This window comes from Fukomys damarensis, unplaced genomic scaffold (assembly GCF_012274545.1).
Source record: "Fukomys damarensis isolate Sample0158 unplaced genomic scaffold, DMR_v1.0_HiC HiC_scaffold_7, whole genome shotgun sequence".
NCBI classification, from domain to species: Eukaryota; Metazoa; Chordata; class Mammalia; order Rodentia; family Bathyergidae; genus Fukomys; species Fukomys damarensis.
In genome coordinates, this window is record NW_022900919.1 from 41,168,929 (window position 1) to 41,182,267 (window position 13,339).

General features: G+C 53.6%; 1 protein-coding gene across 1 annotated transcript; it reads right to left on the reverse strand.

Moving 5' to 3' along the window:
- Positions 1-6,897: 6,897 nt before the first annotated feature.
- Positions 6,898-11,572, reverse strand: Prnd (prion like protein doppel). The gene is made up of 2 exons (XM_010607543.2): positions 11,490-11,572; positions 6,898-9,544 (listed from the first exon to the last, which is right to left on the reverse strand). The coding sequence occupies exon 2, from the start codon at positions 9,531-9,533 to the stop codon at positions 8,994-8,996; it is 540 nt and encodes a 179-aa protein (XP_010605845.1). The 5' UTR covers positions 9,534-9,544; positions 11,490-11,572; the 3' UTR covers positions 6,898-8,993.
- Between the last annotated feature and the right edge of the window lie 1,767 nt (positions 11,573-13,339).

A 13,339-nucleotide genomic window follows, 5' to 3' on the forward strand; every position in this document is an offset into this window, starting at 1 on the left:
AGCCTAGTGCTGGGCAGCCTATGGGTAGCCGTTAAGGTCATTTTAAAGGGCTCCAGGAGATCTTTGTGCTCTCGGAGATGAACTTCGCGCGTTCGGAAGCTGACAAGGGACACAAGCAGGAGGCGCTAGTGTGGGAGAAGTCAGCTGTGGAGCCGGACGATCTCACGGAGGAAGCTCCCAGGCGGGCGCACCAAATCCAGGCACCTCTGACCAGAGCGGCCAAGGCCTCCTCGCAAGCCCACAGACCCCAGGCCACCCCACGCCCACTTTCCAGCATTCATCTCTCACATTTGCCCGGCATCTCCGAGACAGCAGGCTGTGGAGATAAAGCTGTCTCTTCTTGCTCTTGAAGCTTCCCTCAAGATGAGCCGAGAAAGCACCTCTTTCGTGAACAGTCTCTCTAATGAGAATCTGAAATCACCCTCATGACATTTTTGACACTCATATGCACACTCTTCTGTTGAAATGTAACACCTAAAAAAAAATTGTCTTAGTTCTTTGATTAAATATTGTACTAAACGTGTTAAGCACATTCTTTACAAGGCCTTCAAACTAAACTATGGTGCAGTATTTGCAAGTAGAAAAGCAACACTCACAGCCAGATGGCAGGTGTTTCTATGCTGCCTGTGTCACCGGCTCAGTTCAGGCTTGGCCTTGTGGGTTGTTTCTCCTCCGTGAAAGCAGAAGGAACAGGAATATGCTCGTTAGGCATTTTCTCACATATTAAAGTCTCTGCCATTGGGTTATTTCCTGTGTGACACCTGTTCTTATCATTAGGAGCTGGCGCCGGTATGGACTGAAGTCCACTAAGCCCCTGTACTTACGTAGCAGGCTGGAACCTGAGGGAATCAGGTCGTTTGGGAGCTGTCTTTAACCAAGGATGGGGAGGTGCTGGTGTACGAAGTCCCAGCACTGTGTCCCTTGGCTAGGTTCACTCTTGAGGCCCACAGCCAGGGTCCCCAGTAGCCAGAAGCCCCAGCTGCCCACACGGTTGACCTGCTCTGGCTCCTGTATTGTCTGGCTCCCTTGACGGTTCCATTTCCCCACTTAGAGCGTTTCCAGGGGTTGGCTCCTCAGTACGTCTCTCCTGGGGATCTACTCTTGGGGAGCTGGGCCGAAGACAGCAGGGAGCCCCATAGAAACTTCCGCTCTCTAAGGGCATGGGAGGACGAAGGAAGGTTGGAATCAGATTAAATTTATTTATCACCTTGATTTCAGACTCTACATTTTAAAAAATCTTGTCACAGTGGTACATCCATTAACTCTGATGTAACTGCTTTAACTTTATACCAGGGATCTCCAAGTGCATCCTCTTATTTGATTTTTACAGGGGCTAGGTAGTATTATACCTTCTGTATGGATGAAGAATTGAAATTCAAAGATTATGTGTTTGGCTCAAAGGCCTCCATGAAAGGGTAGTAAAATATGAAAAATTTAAGTGCCTGTGTGCTTGTGTGTGTAGTTACTACAGAAACTTCTGTCCCTGACAGATTTCCTTCATCTTCCTGCCGGTTAATGGCTTTCCCACTCCAAAGTTCATCCTCGTGATTTCCTCTACCCTTAAAGGTCAGTTTTGTCTCTTCTTGAGCTCACATCACAGGTGCCATTTGTGCCTGGCTTTCTTTGCTAAGAATGTGGCGTCTTTGAAGTTCATTCACATCGTCCTGTTCCATCAGCTTCCATAGTCCGACTCTGATTTCTCGCCATGTAAATTCCATGGTGGGAACACACCGTGCGGTGACAGGCCACTCCCCTGCTGGTGGCCGCTGCTGTTTGTCCCAGGTTTGGACTCCTCTGAGGAAAGTTCTTGTGAATGTTTGGGTGCAAGTCTTTTTATGGACAACTGTTTTCTTTTCTCTTTGGGCGTGCGATGGCCAGGCCACATGTTTAACTGGTGGAAATCACCGAACCGTGTTTCCAAGTAGTTGAACCTCTTTGTACCCAGCAGCAGGTCAGAAGCGCAGGAGTGGGTTTGTGATTTGCTCCCTCCCATTTAATCGTCAGGTTTTAACTCAAACGCAATGACTGGGTGGAAAACTCGCCACTGAATCCCTGGCTCCCCAGATATCACTTGTCAGTGGCCCTAGTCACACAGGAAATCACGGAAGACTCCAGGCCATCACTCCAGATCTGCCGGGGGCTCCTTGGGTGTGGTCTCTGTCTCTGTGTCCCCAGACCTGGCTGGGTGTCAGCACACAGTGGGGGCTCGGGGATGTCTCCCTAAGATGCTGGCCGGTGGCAGGGAGCCCTGAACCCCAGGTTTGCTGTGTCTCATTGGCTGTTTCACGTCTCACCCCTCCCTACCCTCTGTCTCTGTGGGGCTTCTCCAGGCTGAGCCTGTGTGTATGTAACATTATCATCTCCTCCACGTTGTTCCCTCTTGGAGGAGGACCTGTCCTTGCTGTCCTGTTCTCTCACTGTTTACTGGACGCTGCCCAAGTCTTGTCTCTAATGTCCCCAGGGCCAGCTGTGTCCCCCTCCCCCCAGCTCCCACAATAGCCCTTCAGTTCCCTTCAAACCTCTGTTATTCCCCATCATTCTGGGCTCTGGAAACTCCAAAGCACTATGTCCTCAGGGGTGTGTGTGTGTGTGTGTGTGTATCTCATTGTTTCACACATCTGTCTCCTAAAACTCAGTAAACTTTAAAAATATAAGCCATCACCCTTTAGGTGTTGAATATGTACTCCAGGGACAGCCTTTCAGAGCCCAGCTGAAGTAAGTTCTGTCCCTACATGGCCGTCTGTGCCTTCAGTGCCGTCCTGTACGGTAGTGTGACTAAACACGAATCTGCCCAAATCTGCAAAGTCCAGTAACACTGCACAGGTCTGCCGCTCAGAGGAGGGAGGAGATATCCCGGCATGGGAGGAGTCCAGGGCCTCCACTGTCCCTTTAGAGGTGCAGGGGTGAGGCAGGTGATTGGGACATGGGGGCTGACACGAAGCGGGGTCCCAAGGGAACAGCTCCAACAGCAGCTTCCAGATTCGGCTCAGCGCCCCCTCCCGTGTTCCCCCGTCACCGGCTCCATGGTTAGGACTTGAGCCTGACCTCGGCCTCCACTCTCCTCGCTGCCCTCTTGCCTACAACCTTGCTAAGCAAAGCGAGATCCTCACACCAGCCGCGCTGGCATCACCGGAGCGCCCCGCAGAAATTCACTCCAGCCCGTGGGATCGTTGTTGCTCTGCAGCCTCCTCTCCATGTACCACATCCTCGCGACTGAACGACTTGCACTGTGACTGCACTGCAGGCCCCTCACCTCCGTCTCTGCAGTGCTCCCATGTCTCTCTTGTGTCTCCACACCATGCCCCCATCCAACTTCTCAGACTGGCCCTGTCTGGAGACGTTCTTGCTCGTCCCAGGCCCAGCACTTCCCCCTGCTGTGTGGTCATTATCTGGTTCCCAGCTGGGATGTGAGCTCCTGGAAGGCGGTGGCCGTGATTCACTCGGAGAGCACCAGGCCTGTGACGGGAAGTCAATGCGTGTTTCCGGCTAAACGACCCTGCACCCTGGTGGTGTCCCCAGGTGCTGTCTCCTCTGCGCTGAGCCCATCTCGGGCAGGTGTCGCGCAGGAGGGCCAGAGAAGTGGGGGGCAGGCTTCTCTCCAGCAGCAGCCCCACCCCAGCTGAAAGACCTGAGCTCGGACTCAGCAGGGCTGATTGCTGGAGGAGTAGAGGAATGTGTGTGTCTGTAAGGGCTGCAAGGTCAGCACTTAGCTTGCGAATCGTGCTGCAGCGGGTCACGGCAGCTCCGGAGATGCTCGCCTCTCTTCTGTCTCCTTTACCCCCACCCCATAAACGGGTGTACCGTTCGCTTCTCATCACACTCGCCGCACTTGTGCCACCCGAATGTGTCACCCTGACGGCAGGGTGAGTGCCTCTGCTGCCCACCATTCACGCTGTAGCAGAGTGGACAGACACACAGTAGGACCTCAGTCAGGGCTCGTGGAATGAAGGTGATGGATGAGCCCGCAGGACTCCCAAGAGGAGGGCAAGGACATCTGCTAAGTGCTGGACACAGGAGTTCTGACTGTGGGCAGAGGAAAAGTCATAAGTGTAAGTCATGTGCCGAGGACACAGATGGACCACGGCGACTCCGGGCCTGCTGGGGCGAGAGTCTGACAGCTGGGTTTCTGGAACTGTCCCTCCACACAGATCAGCACCCCACCCCGCAGCTGAGAGAGAGCGAGCAGGATCTCAGGCCACACAAGGGGCAAGATTCCAGGAGGAACATCTTCCGGTCTGTTCTTCTGCCAGGGAACCCAGAAAATGCTGTGAATGTTGGGTGGGTCGATGGGATGGAGCCCTTCCCAGTGGGTCGGAATCTAAGGAAAATCCATCAGTCTTTGGCCTCCTACCTACCCTCCAGGACGGCAGAGGTGCTGATGTGGTTTTATTTGGGTACAGGAAGGATAAATAACATTTAAGAGATGCTGTGAGCTCTTCTTTTTCCTCACCTAGGTGCTGAGGATCCAAGCGGGGCCTCATGCGTGCCAGGCGAGCACTCTACCACTGAGCTGTCCCCCAGACCCATTTCATTCTTGGTGGCTAAGCAGCCTTGAGTCAAAACAACCAGGTTTTTTTTTTGTTTTTTTTGTTTTTAATGGAAGCTTTGCTTATAGATTAGGGAATTCCAGCACAATGAGAGGGATGCAGCTGCCGCCAGGCAGACCCTGTGCAGACCCTGTGTCCTGGTTCACCTTGAGCTCCTCTCCTCGCGCTGAACCAGTCCCCTAGGTGTGCATCCCCTGCCGGACGCACCCTTCTCCAGGAGTCTGTGATTTTCCCCTGCGCTCCCCCCACCACGTCTCTCCCCTGCCTGTCACGACCCCCGCCCGCCCATCTCCTCTACCCAGCGAGGCCGGCTGTGTTGGCTCCTTGGCCCTGACCTGTCTGTCTCGGCTTCCTCTGGTCCCACTCTGGCCTCCTGCCAACTTCCTCCCATAGTTCACAGCCAAGCCGGCTGGACTTAAAACAATCTGCATTGTTTAAGAGGGCAATGCTTTTCCACAAAAGGGTTATCGTGAAAATAAGATTGGGGAATCCCAAAGGCAGGCGGGGATGGGAGGATGAATGGAGTTTCTGGAATTCAGACTCGGGTACAGGGAAGGCGTCTTCAGCAGACAGTGACCCTTGAGTACTGGAGGACGGGCAGTTTTCGGGAGCGGTTCCCTTAGAGGATAAGAAGGGGTGCTCAGTGCCCGAGGCTCTTTGCAGCCTGAGGCCTCTCACATAAACTCAGAGTAACCCCAGTGGCTGATTCTGGGGCTCAGTGTGTGAGGGAGGTCTCAGGGTTTTGGGGTCCAGAGGCAGGAATCAGAGCAGAGAACCCCAGGTGAAGGGCGCCCGGCTTCCCTCTCACCAAGGGGAACAGCCACGTCGGCTTCTCCGAGGCAGGTCGGATGGTCTGGAATGGGCTTAGCCGTGTCTCAAGATGCTTGTGTCCTGTTCCCACTGTGCAGGGAATGGGGACTTTCTCCATTGTATGGCGTCGTGCATTCCCAGTGGGGACCTGGCTCCCTTACCTCCCCCACAATGGGTCTGCTGCTGGCAGCAAGGCAAGAAGAGAGCCTTGTGTCACTCCTCTGTGACCTGGGCCATGGGACAGGGCAGACAAACACATGGCTGCCTCTGTCCCAGCCTGGCTTGTGGAGAGAGCTGCTTTTCAGCAGAGCAGCGGCTGGGCTTCCAGGGGGGACACTGGAGCTGGCCGTGATGATGCCCCAGAGCAGCTGGTCTCCTGACCGCCCACCTGGCTGTGTGGTCCGTCCCCACGCTGTCTGCCTGTGAGCCTGGGTCCTGCCGTCAGCGCTTCAGCAGAGGCCCCGGCAGAAGCCAGAACGCGTTATGTGGGAACACAGGGCGCCTCGGGTGTCCCTGTCCGGTCGTATTCAGCAATGAAGAACAAGCCTGCTAGAGGAGTCAGTGGTGACCACACCGTTGTGTGAAGCAGCATCCCGGTACCCGCACTCAGTGGCCACTGCCACCTGAAGCCAGTTACTGGTGTGAGATCTGATCGGAGGGCCTGCGGGCGGCTCCAACCAAACTCAAGCCACCCTCCCTGGGCCCCGGGGTGGAGGTTCTCTTACTGTCTGGTGCATCCTGGGGGAGTTGGGGTCTGATCGTCTGTCCAAGTTCAGGGGCAGGGGAGTGGGGCTGCTCTGATAGTACGCTCCATGCCTGCTCCTTGTGACCCCTAAAATCTGGAGGACGGTCTTGCTGGGAAGTAGATACTTGCATGTGTAACTTCGCTAAGTTTGTCAAAATCCAGGGCCAAACCTTACCGTCTCTGGGTGCCAGGAGCACAGATCTGTGCACTCGCACTGCCTGGAGAAAGGAGCCCACACCCTCACTGCCTGATCACCACATTTCTCTGCCAGATATTTTGGGCTAGGAACCAGGTTTAGAAAGGGAACTGCTTGCTGGGCATGGTGGTGCACGTCTGTAATCCCAGCACTCGGGAGGCTGAGGCAGGAGGATTGCTGTGAGTTCGAGACTACCCTAGGCTACATAGTGAGTTCCAGGTCAGTCTCAGCTACATAGAGAGACCAAAAACAAAACAAAAAAATACGAACAAAGAAAGGGAACTGCTAATCGTTTTTGGAGATTCAAATGGTCCTTAGGATCAGAGTTATTTAGGAAGCTTTGGATATGTTGTCTGCAAAGGAGAGATGATGCTTAAGCAACATTTGTGGAAAAGGTGGCATTGCATACTGAAATGACATAGGAACCCCTGGAATTCAGGCCTTTCTTTCACTGCTGGGGGGAATAGAATTTCTTTAGCTATGTGGGAACATAACTGAGTCACGTCTAGTAAAGTTCCAATGACACACAGGCTTTGCTCCATAAATTCTGCACGTGCAAGTCTGTTCTGCAGAAATAAAAACACAAGATTGCAAGACTGTACACATAAGGATGTTTATTGTTTGCAGGGGGCTGAGACTGGGAACAGTCTGAAGGTCCAGCAACAAGGAAATGATGAAATCAAACATGGTATATCTGCAGCATGGGATACCGCGCAGCAGAGTAAAAGGACAGGTTAGCTGAGCATTTTAAAAGGGGGGCTACACCCCAAGGTGGAAAGCGGGGGTGGGATGGGGAAACAAGAAACCCAAAATCATAGGAAGATGGACACAAAGTCTTGAATGACGGAAGCTAAAAGCTCACCTGTGTTACTATCGAAAGAAAATTCAGGCATTTGTTTATACAGATGGATAAGGAGTAGGAGGGGAAATGAAAACCTTCTTAATTAGATGCCAAGGTTGGAGTCAGTTTTTGTTTTAGATTTCTATTGTAGTTTTGATGCATTCTTACTTAAAACAAGACTTATATCTTAAAAACCCAACTCACCAGCAGTGAATCCTTTTGCTGGCACTGCTGTGTGTGCCCCTCTAATTCAGCTCACAGCAGTCCCAGTGCCAGCCTCACCCTCTTAGTACTTTTTCTTTATTTGCTTCTCTCTTTCTTCTTTGGTATCGGGGATTGCACTCGGGTCCCTGCACTTGCGAGGCAGGCGCCAGACCCACACAGCTCAGTCTCCAGCCCCTGTTAGCATTCTTATTATTTTAGAAATTGGATGCAAGACATAAGCTCCAGGCTTTGCACTCAGATCAAGAACTAGCAGGGCCGGGGAAGCAGAGGGGAGCGGGGAGCGTAGGGTCCTCCGTGCTGTCAGAGGCCAGCGGGTGTCTGGGGCGGGATGGGGTGGGAGGCTGTCTGCCCCGCCCATGTTCTCCATCTTTCCTCCTTAAAACCTTCCAAGGTTGTGTCCTTGAGAAGAGCTGAGAGCAGGGGGGACTCAGCACAAGAGGCTCCGCGCCAGTACTCATGCTCTGAACAGCAGATAAATTACCCCGGAGCGCACGCTTTTCCTCTGCACAGGTCCTACTAGGAAGAGAACTGATAGCGCCCAGCAGCTGCCATCTCACAGCAGCTCAACAACCCCTGGGGGGCCTCTGCAAGGATCCCACGCGGTGTTAGAGCATCTTAGAGCACTGGATTCATGTTTTACTTAAAAGAGATTCATATTTTTAACATCTTTGAACCTAGTAAGCGCTGTATCAGCTCTTGCTTACGACAGACACAGATTCTTTATTGGGCTTCCCTAGAGACTCCGTTTCTTTCCAACCCTTCTGGTGAGCGGTTATCTTTTTGTGGTGAGAAGTGATTTACAGAGATGGCAGCCTATGCCAAAGCCAAAGTGGTGTCAGAAGGACTGACAGCAATTGTGGAGAGCGCCAAGTACAGGAGGCATCTTTAAAACTGCTCATGTGAATGCACGTAAAAACCTGCACACGGGGCTAGGGGAGCATTAAAAGCAGACGCGTCATTTAAAGATGTTTTTCTTGGTACACCGGCCATGGCTGGCAGGGGAGCAGCAAGAGCTGACCCTTTTGTGAAACAGAGCTCCATAACGCCCCAGAGATCCAGCTGCAAATTTCACCTGCTCTGGGCACCGGCTTGGCATTGCGCCTTCACAGTCGACTTCTGAGCCTTTGCCTCACCTCCTTTCCATTTTAGATCAATTTCTTTATTATGTCTGAGTTAACTACACGGATGAAACTAGACTTCCACGCACCAAGATATCAAAGTACACAGCAGTTGGTCAGGTCCCTTCATTTGCCCCTCAATCTGTTTTGCTAGAGAAACCCGGTTGGATCTGGGCCATGCGAGCCAAAGAGAAACCACGAGACAGCCCCGGGATGGGGCAGAGCAGGAAACACCAGGCTAGGCTGTGCTTGGGTCCCAGCTCTGCCACTTTCTAGCTGTGCGACTCTGGTGACCTGTTTCACCTCTCTGAGCCTCAGTGTCCTCATATGTTTAATGGGAATACCGCCCACCAAACGCCAGGGGAGATCCTGGGGGTGATATCTGAGATGCTGACAAGGCACTGTTCTTTGGTACCTTCAGGATACACAGGGGTGGGTGTGGATGGGGAACTGGGTGACTCTGCAGACTGCTCACCGGCTCCTTGCTGGGGTTACCAGCCTCCTTTCCAGCTTATTTCACGAGGCCCCACACGAAGACCAGCAGGCAGAGCATCACCGGCTGGTCCACGGCGCCTCGGAACCCCGCTCCCCTTTCCATCCAAAAATCACAGTGCTTGACGGAGCAGAGCTCCTTGATCAGCCGCCACAGGACCCGCTGGTAGATCCTGTTGTCCTGCTTCTCCCGGGAGAATTCTGCCTGGTTGGCCGCCTGGGTGGCGTTGATGCAGCCGGTGACCAGCATCTCCCTGGTCACGTTGGCCTCGGAGCAGCCGTCGTAGTGGATGCCGTCGGGGAACTGCCAGTAGTTGGCCTCGTAGTACCGGTTGCCCTCGGCTCCGAAGTCGATGTCCAGCTTTCGGCCCTGCCTGATGAAGGACCCTGGACGGGTTGTGGCCACTCGGGCCTCGGTGACCTGCTGCGGTGGGCTGGGCGCAGGCTTCCGGCCCCACTTGATCCTGTGCTTTATGCCTCGTGCCGTGACCGGGGAGAGGTGGCAGAAGAGCAGGACACAGACCACGGCCAGCACCCACACACCCAGGGGCGTCTTCATTGTGTCAGAGTCTGAGGGAGACATGGGTGGCAGTTAGTATCCCCCACTGGGCTCCCGGCTGCCTTGATCCACCCAAGTGAGAAGGGTTTTTCTTTTCTTGGACTAAACCCCAGATTTTACATTGGGCTACATCCCTGGACCTCCTGACCCTACCCCACCCCATTTCTCTGTCTCTCTCTCTCTCTCTCTCTCTCTCTCTCTCTCTCTCTCTTTCTTTCATTCTTTTGAGAGAGGGTGTCACTAAGTTGCTAAATTGTCAGGGCTGGGGTCAAACTTGCAACCCTCCTGCCTCAGCCTCCCAGACTGCTAGGATTATAGGTATGTCCCATTATGCTTGGCTTTTTTTTTCCCCCCAGCACTGGGTATTCAACCCAAGCCTCATGCATGCCAGGCAAGAGCTTTACCACTGAGCCTTCCCCTGTGTCAAGGGGTCAAAATATCCTAGGGATGTCTTTTGCAATCCCACCCCTGGGGCACAATGTCCCCCTGCTCACCCTATTCGCCCTCTGCTGGGCACTCACAGTGGCAGCTGCTGTGTCCACTCTGCCTAACTTCTCACACGGGGTAGATACAGTATTGCTCCTATCTTTTATAAAACAGCAGCAGTGGCAGATTTACACTCAGCTCTGTGTGACCTGAGCTGACTCCAGGTACCACTCCCTGTGCCCGTCTGCCAAGCCTTACTTCAGGAGGGGATGCGGGGCACGAGGGATTCTAAACCAAGCAAAGTTGGAGATCCTTGAGTCCCAAGGGAAATGAGATGTGGGGAAGTAAGGAGTCCCGGGAACTCCAAGGGGATCCTGGCTCAAGGTGATCCCCAGGATCCCAAGCGCCCGCTGACATCCTGGTCACTCCCACCCCCTCCTGGGAGCAGGCCAGATTTGGTTCCTGAAACAATAGCCATTGTGGGAATCCACCCCCAGGGCCAACCGTCAGGGCATTCCAGCACCTGGGCCTTTGGACACAGAAGCGCCCTGTAGCTGAGTGCGTTCAGTCTGAGCTGTCTTCCAGGGAAAGAGTCAGGGCCTGTGGAGGCAGAGCTGGAGGACGCCGAGAGGTTCCTGGCTTAGCCCCCAACATGCCCTCCATGCCTTCTGCAGCATCGCAAAGGTGATTAATATCCGTCGGCTAAAATGTTCAGCTCTGGTGTGACCCTGGCTCTTACATCTAAAAAGAGGGGCAAGAACTGGGCATGGTGGTGGCGCACGCCTATAGTTCTAGCACCCGGGAGACTGGCAGGAGGATCACCGCGAGTTCACCGCTAGCCTAAAGCCTGAACTACGTAGTGAGACCCTGTCTCAAAAGACAAAAACAAAACTAAATAAATAGGGGCAAAACCCAGCACAAGGGGCATCCAGTCATCTCTGCAAGGCAGCAAAGAGCCCCTGCTCTTAGGGTTGCCAGAGCTTCTGGGCACTGCCTGGTCTCTGCCCCTAGGTGGGAATGGGCACCCACTCTGCTCTGCCCTGATCACACTGAGCTCAGACCAGCTTCCTCCAAAGAGCAAGTTCTCGTTAGTCTCCTAAAGAGAGGCCGTGTCACCAGCCCATATCGCTTGGCGGGACATGCTGGGGATGGAACTCAGGTCACTGCGCTTGCAAAGCTGGCAGCACAGCCACTGAGCTCAATCCCTAGCCCGGTAGGGGAAATCTTAAATGAGAGTAATAACCTAATAGGACTTGGTGAGTCAAATTAAAAACGAAAGATAAAAACGCAGAGTTCTTGAGAAAGAACTTAGTTTAGGCTGGCAAGGGCTTAAAAAGCAGAACACATTCCCAAGCAGCCAGCCTTAAACTAGTACTAAATCATAGCATCAAAGCGCATCAAAGCATAGCCACAGGAGACCAGCTGAGGTGAGCAGTCGCAAGTTCCTGCCCTGGGGACCCGACCCGGGCCGAATGCAGTCACGGCACCGTTTCAGTTTGCAGTGGAGACCTGATTAGCTTCCCCACCTACCTGGCCACCTGGCTGTCCTCTGGCCGGGAGCGCCCGGGAGCCCAAGCTGTGGCCTGCAGTCCAGCCTCAGCAGCCAGGCCGGCCCAGCTATATAGGAGTGCGGGGGAGGGGGCTTCCCTGCAGCCCTGCCTTCCGGCGGGACCAATCAGGGGCTCCTGGCCCCTCCTTCATCCTGAGAAGGTCGGCTTTCTCCTTACCCTGGACTGATACAAACCATGCGAGGATCTGGGCGTTCAGAAGGCCTGAGAAAATTGGAAAATTCTTGTGTCCACCGCAGAGGGGCTCAAAAAGCCTGGCTGGGCACAGCCGCCGCTCTGTTCCTCACCACCAGCCTCTCACAACAGATGGGCCGCTCCTGGCAGCCCCAGGGGAAGGGTCAGCTCCGAAAGGGGAGCATGTACCTGGCCCACCGTGCCCTACAGGGGGACCCGCAATCGGGAAGAGGGGCCTCACATTCCTGGTCAGGAGGAAAAGCCAGCTAAGCAGTGGGTGAGCACTGTGGGCCGCCCTGGGCCTCGTGAGAAGACGTACAGCTCTATGTGACCAGAGTCAGAGCCAGAGCCAAATGACACCATGCAGCGGGTGGGGCCGACAGTGGGCTCCGAGGTGTCTCTTCGCCCATCCATGGGGAGAACTGGGACCGTTCCCCAGCTGTGCATGGGCTCCGGCCTCACAGTTACTGTGTGACCATCCAGGAAGCCTATACAGCCGGGACTGGTTCAGATATTCCTGTTACGATCCTTACTGCAAGCAAAATCGAAAGTGAACTCTGGAGGTGAGAATAGGGTGAGATGGGCGGGCAACTACAATGCAATCTTTATCCTAAAATTGACCCCACCGCTGATCAGCCCTAATTGCAAATTCAGAGGTTGTTTCTGAAATGACCAGCAGGTGGCGCCAGAAGTTCACAAAGACCCTAGCTAGGAGGTGGGAAAACCCCACAGCTGAGGGTGCTTTTGCAGAGATGCAGAGCTCTCCATGGCCTTGAGGCCTCTAGCTTGGCCTTCTGTCTCTTATGCTTTTAGTTTTTTAAAAAAGTGTTTCATTTCCTTCTCAATGGCACTCTCTCTCTCTCTCTCTCTCTCTTTGGTTTTTTGAGACAGGGTCTCACTGTGTAGTTGAGACTGACCTGGAACTCACAGCAATCCTCCTGCCTCAGCCTCCTAGGTGCTGAGATTATAGGCATGAACAACCACATGGAGCTGTTTTATTTCCCACTTTTAAAAAAGATGTTTCTCTTCCTTCCTTCCCTTTCCTTCTTTGTTTCATTCTTTCTTTTGACAGAGTCTCCCTGTCTTCGAAATCACAACAATCCTTTTGCCCAGCCTCAGCCTTCTGAGTGCTGGGATTACAGGTATGCACTCCAGGGCTGGCCCTATATTTTTAGAGTCACAAACTTTTTGTGCTTGTAATCACACACACAACACAGTGTAGATCAATAGTGTAATCTTAGTATGGATTATTTGCAAAATGAAGAAGAGAAGAAAAATCTAATATTTCACTACCCAGAGGCCAGGGCATTGTCCAGGGGAGATGTGTAATTCAGCTTTGGGGTGACCAGAGCTGGGAGAGGCCCCAGAATCCTCTCGTCCAGCTCCTTGGCACTGGGAGGCCATGGTCTGGATAGGCCCAAGGTCACAGCCCAGCCGGCCCACCACTCCATCCTGTACCGTCCACTGTGCCCTTGGTCCAGGATGCCTTATTTCAGTCCCTTGCCTGTGCTTTCTCTTCCCTTCCTGGGCTTTGCCCAGAGGACTGGGTAAGAGGTTGGGTCAGAGTCGACGAAGCTGCAGATTCCTCTTGCCGCTGAACAAAGGGCTGTTCTGCAAGGTCACAGGAGTGGGGAGAGC

What these genes read in the sequence shown, in the direction of transcription:
- Prnd (XM_010607543.2), bottom strand. Translation starts at nt 9,533, where the DNA reads ATGAAGACGCCCCTGGGTGTGTGGGTGCTGGCCGTGGTCTGTGTCCTG.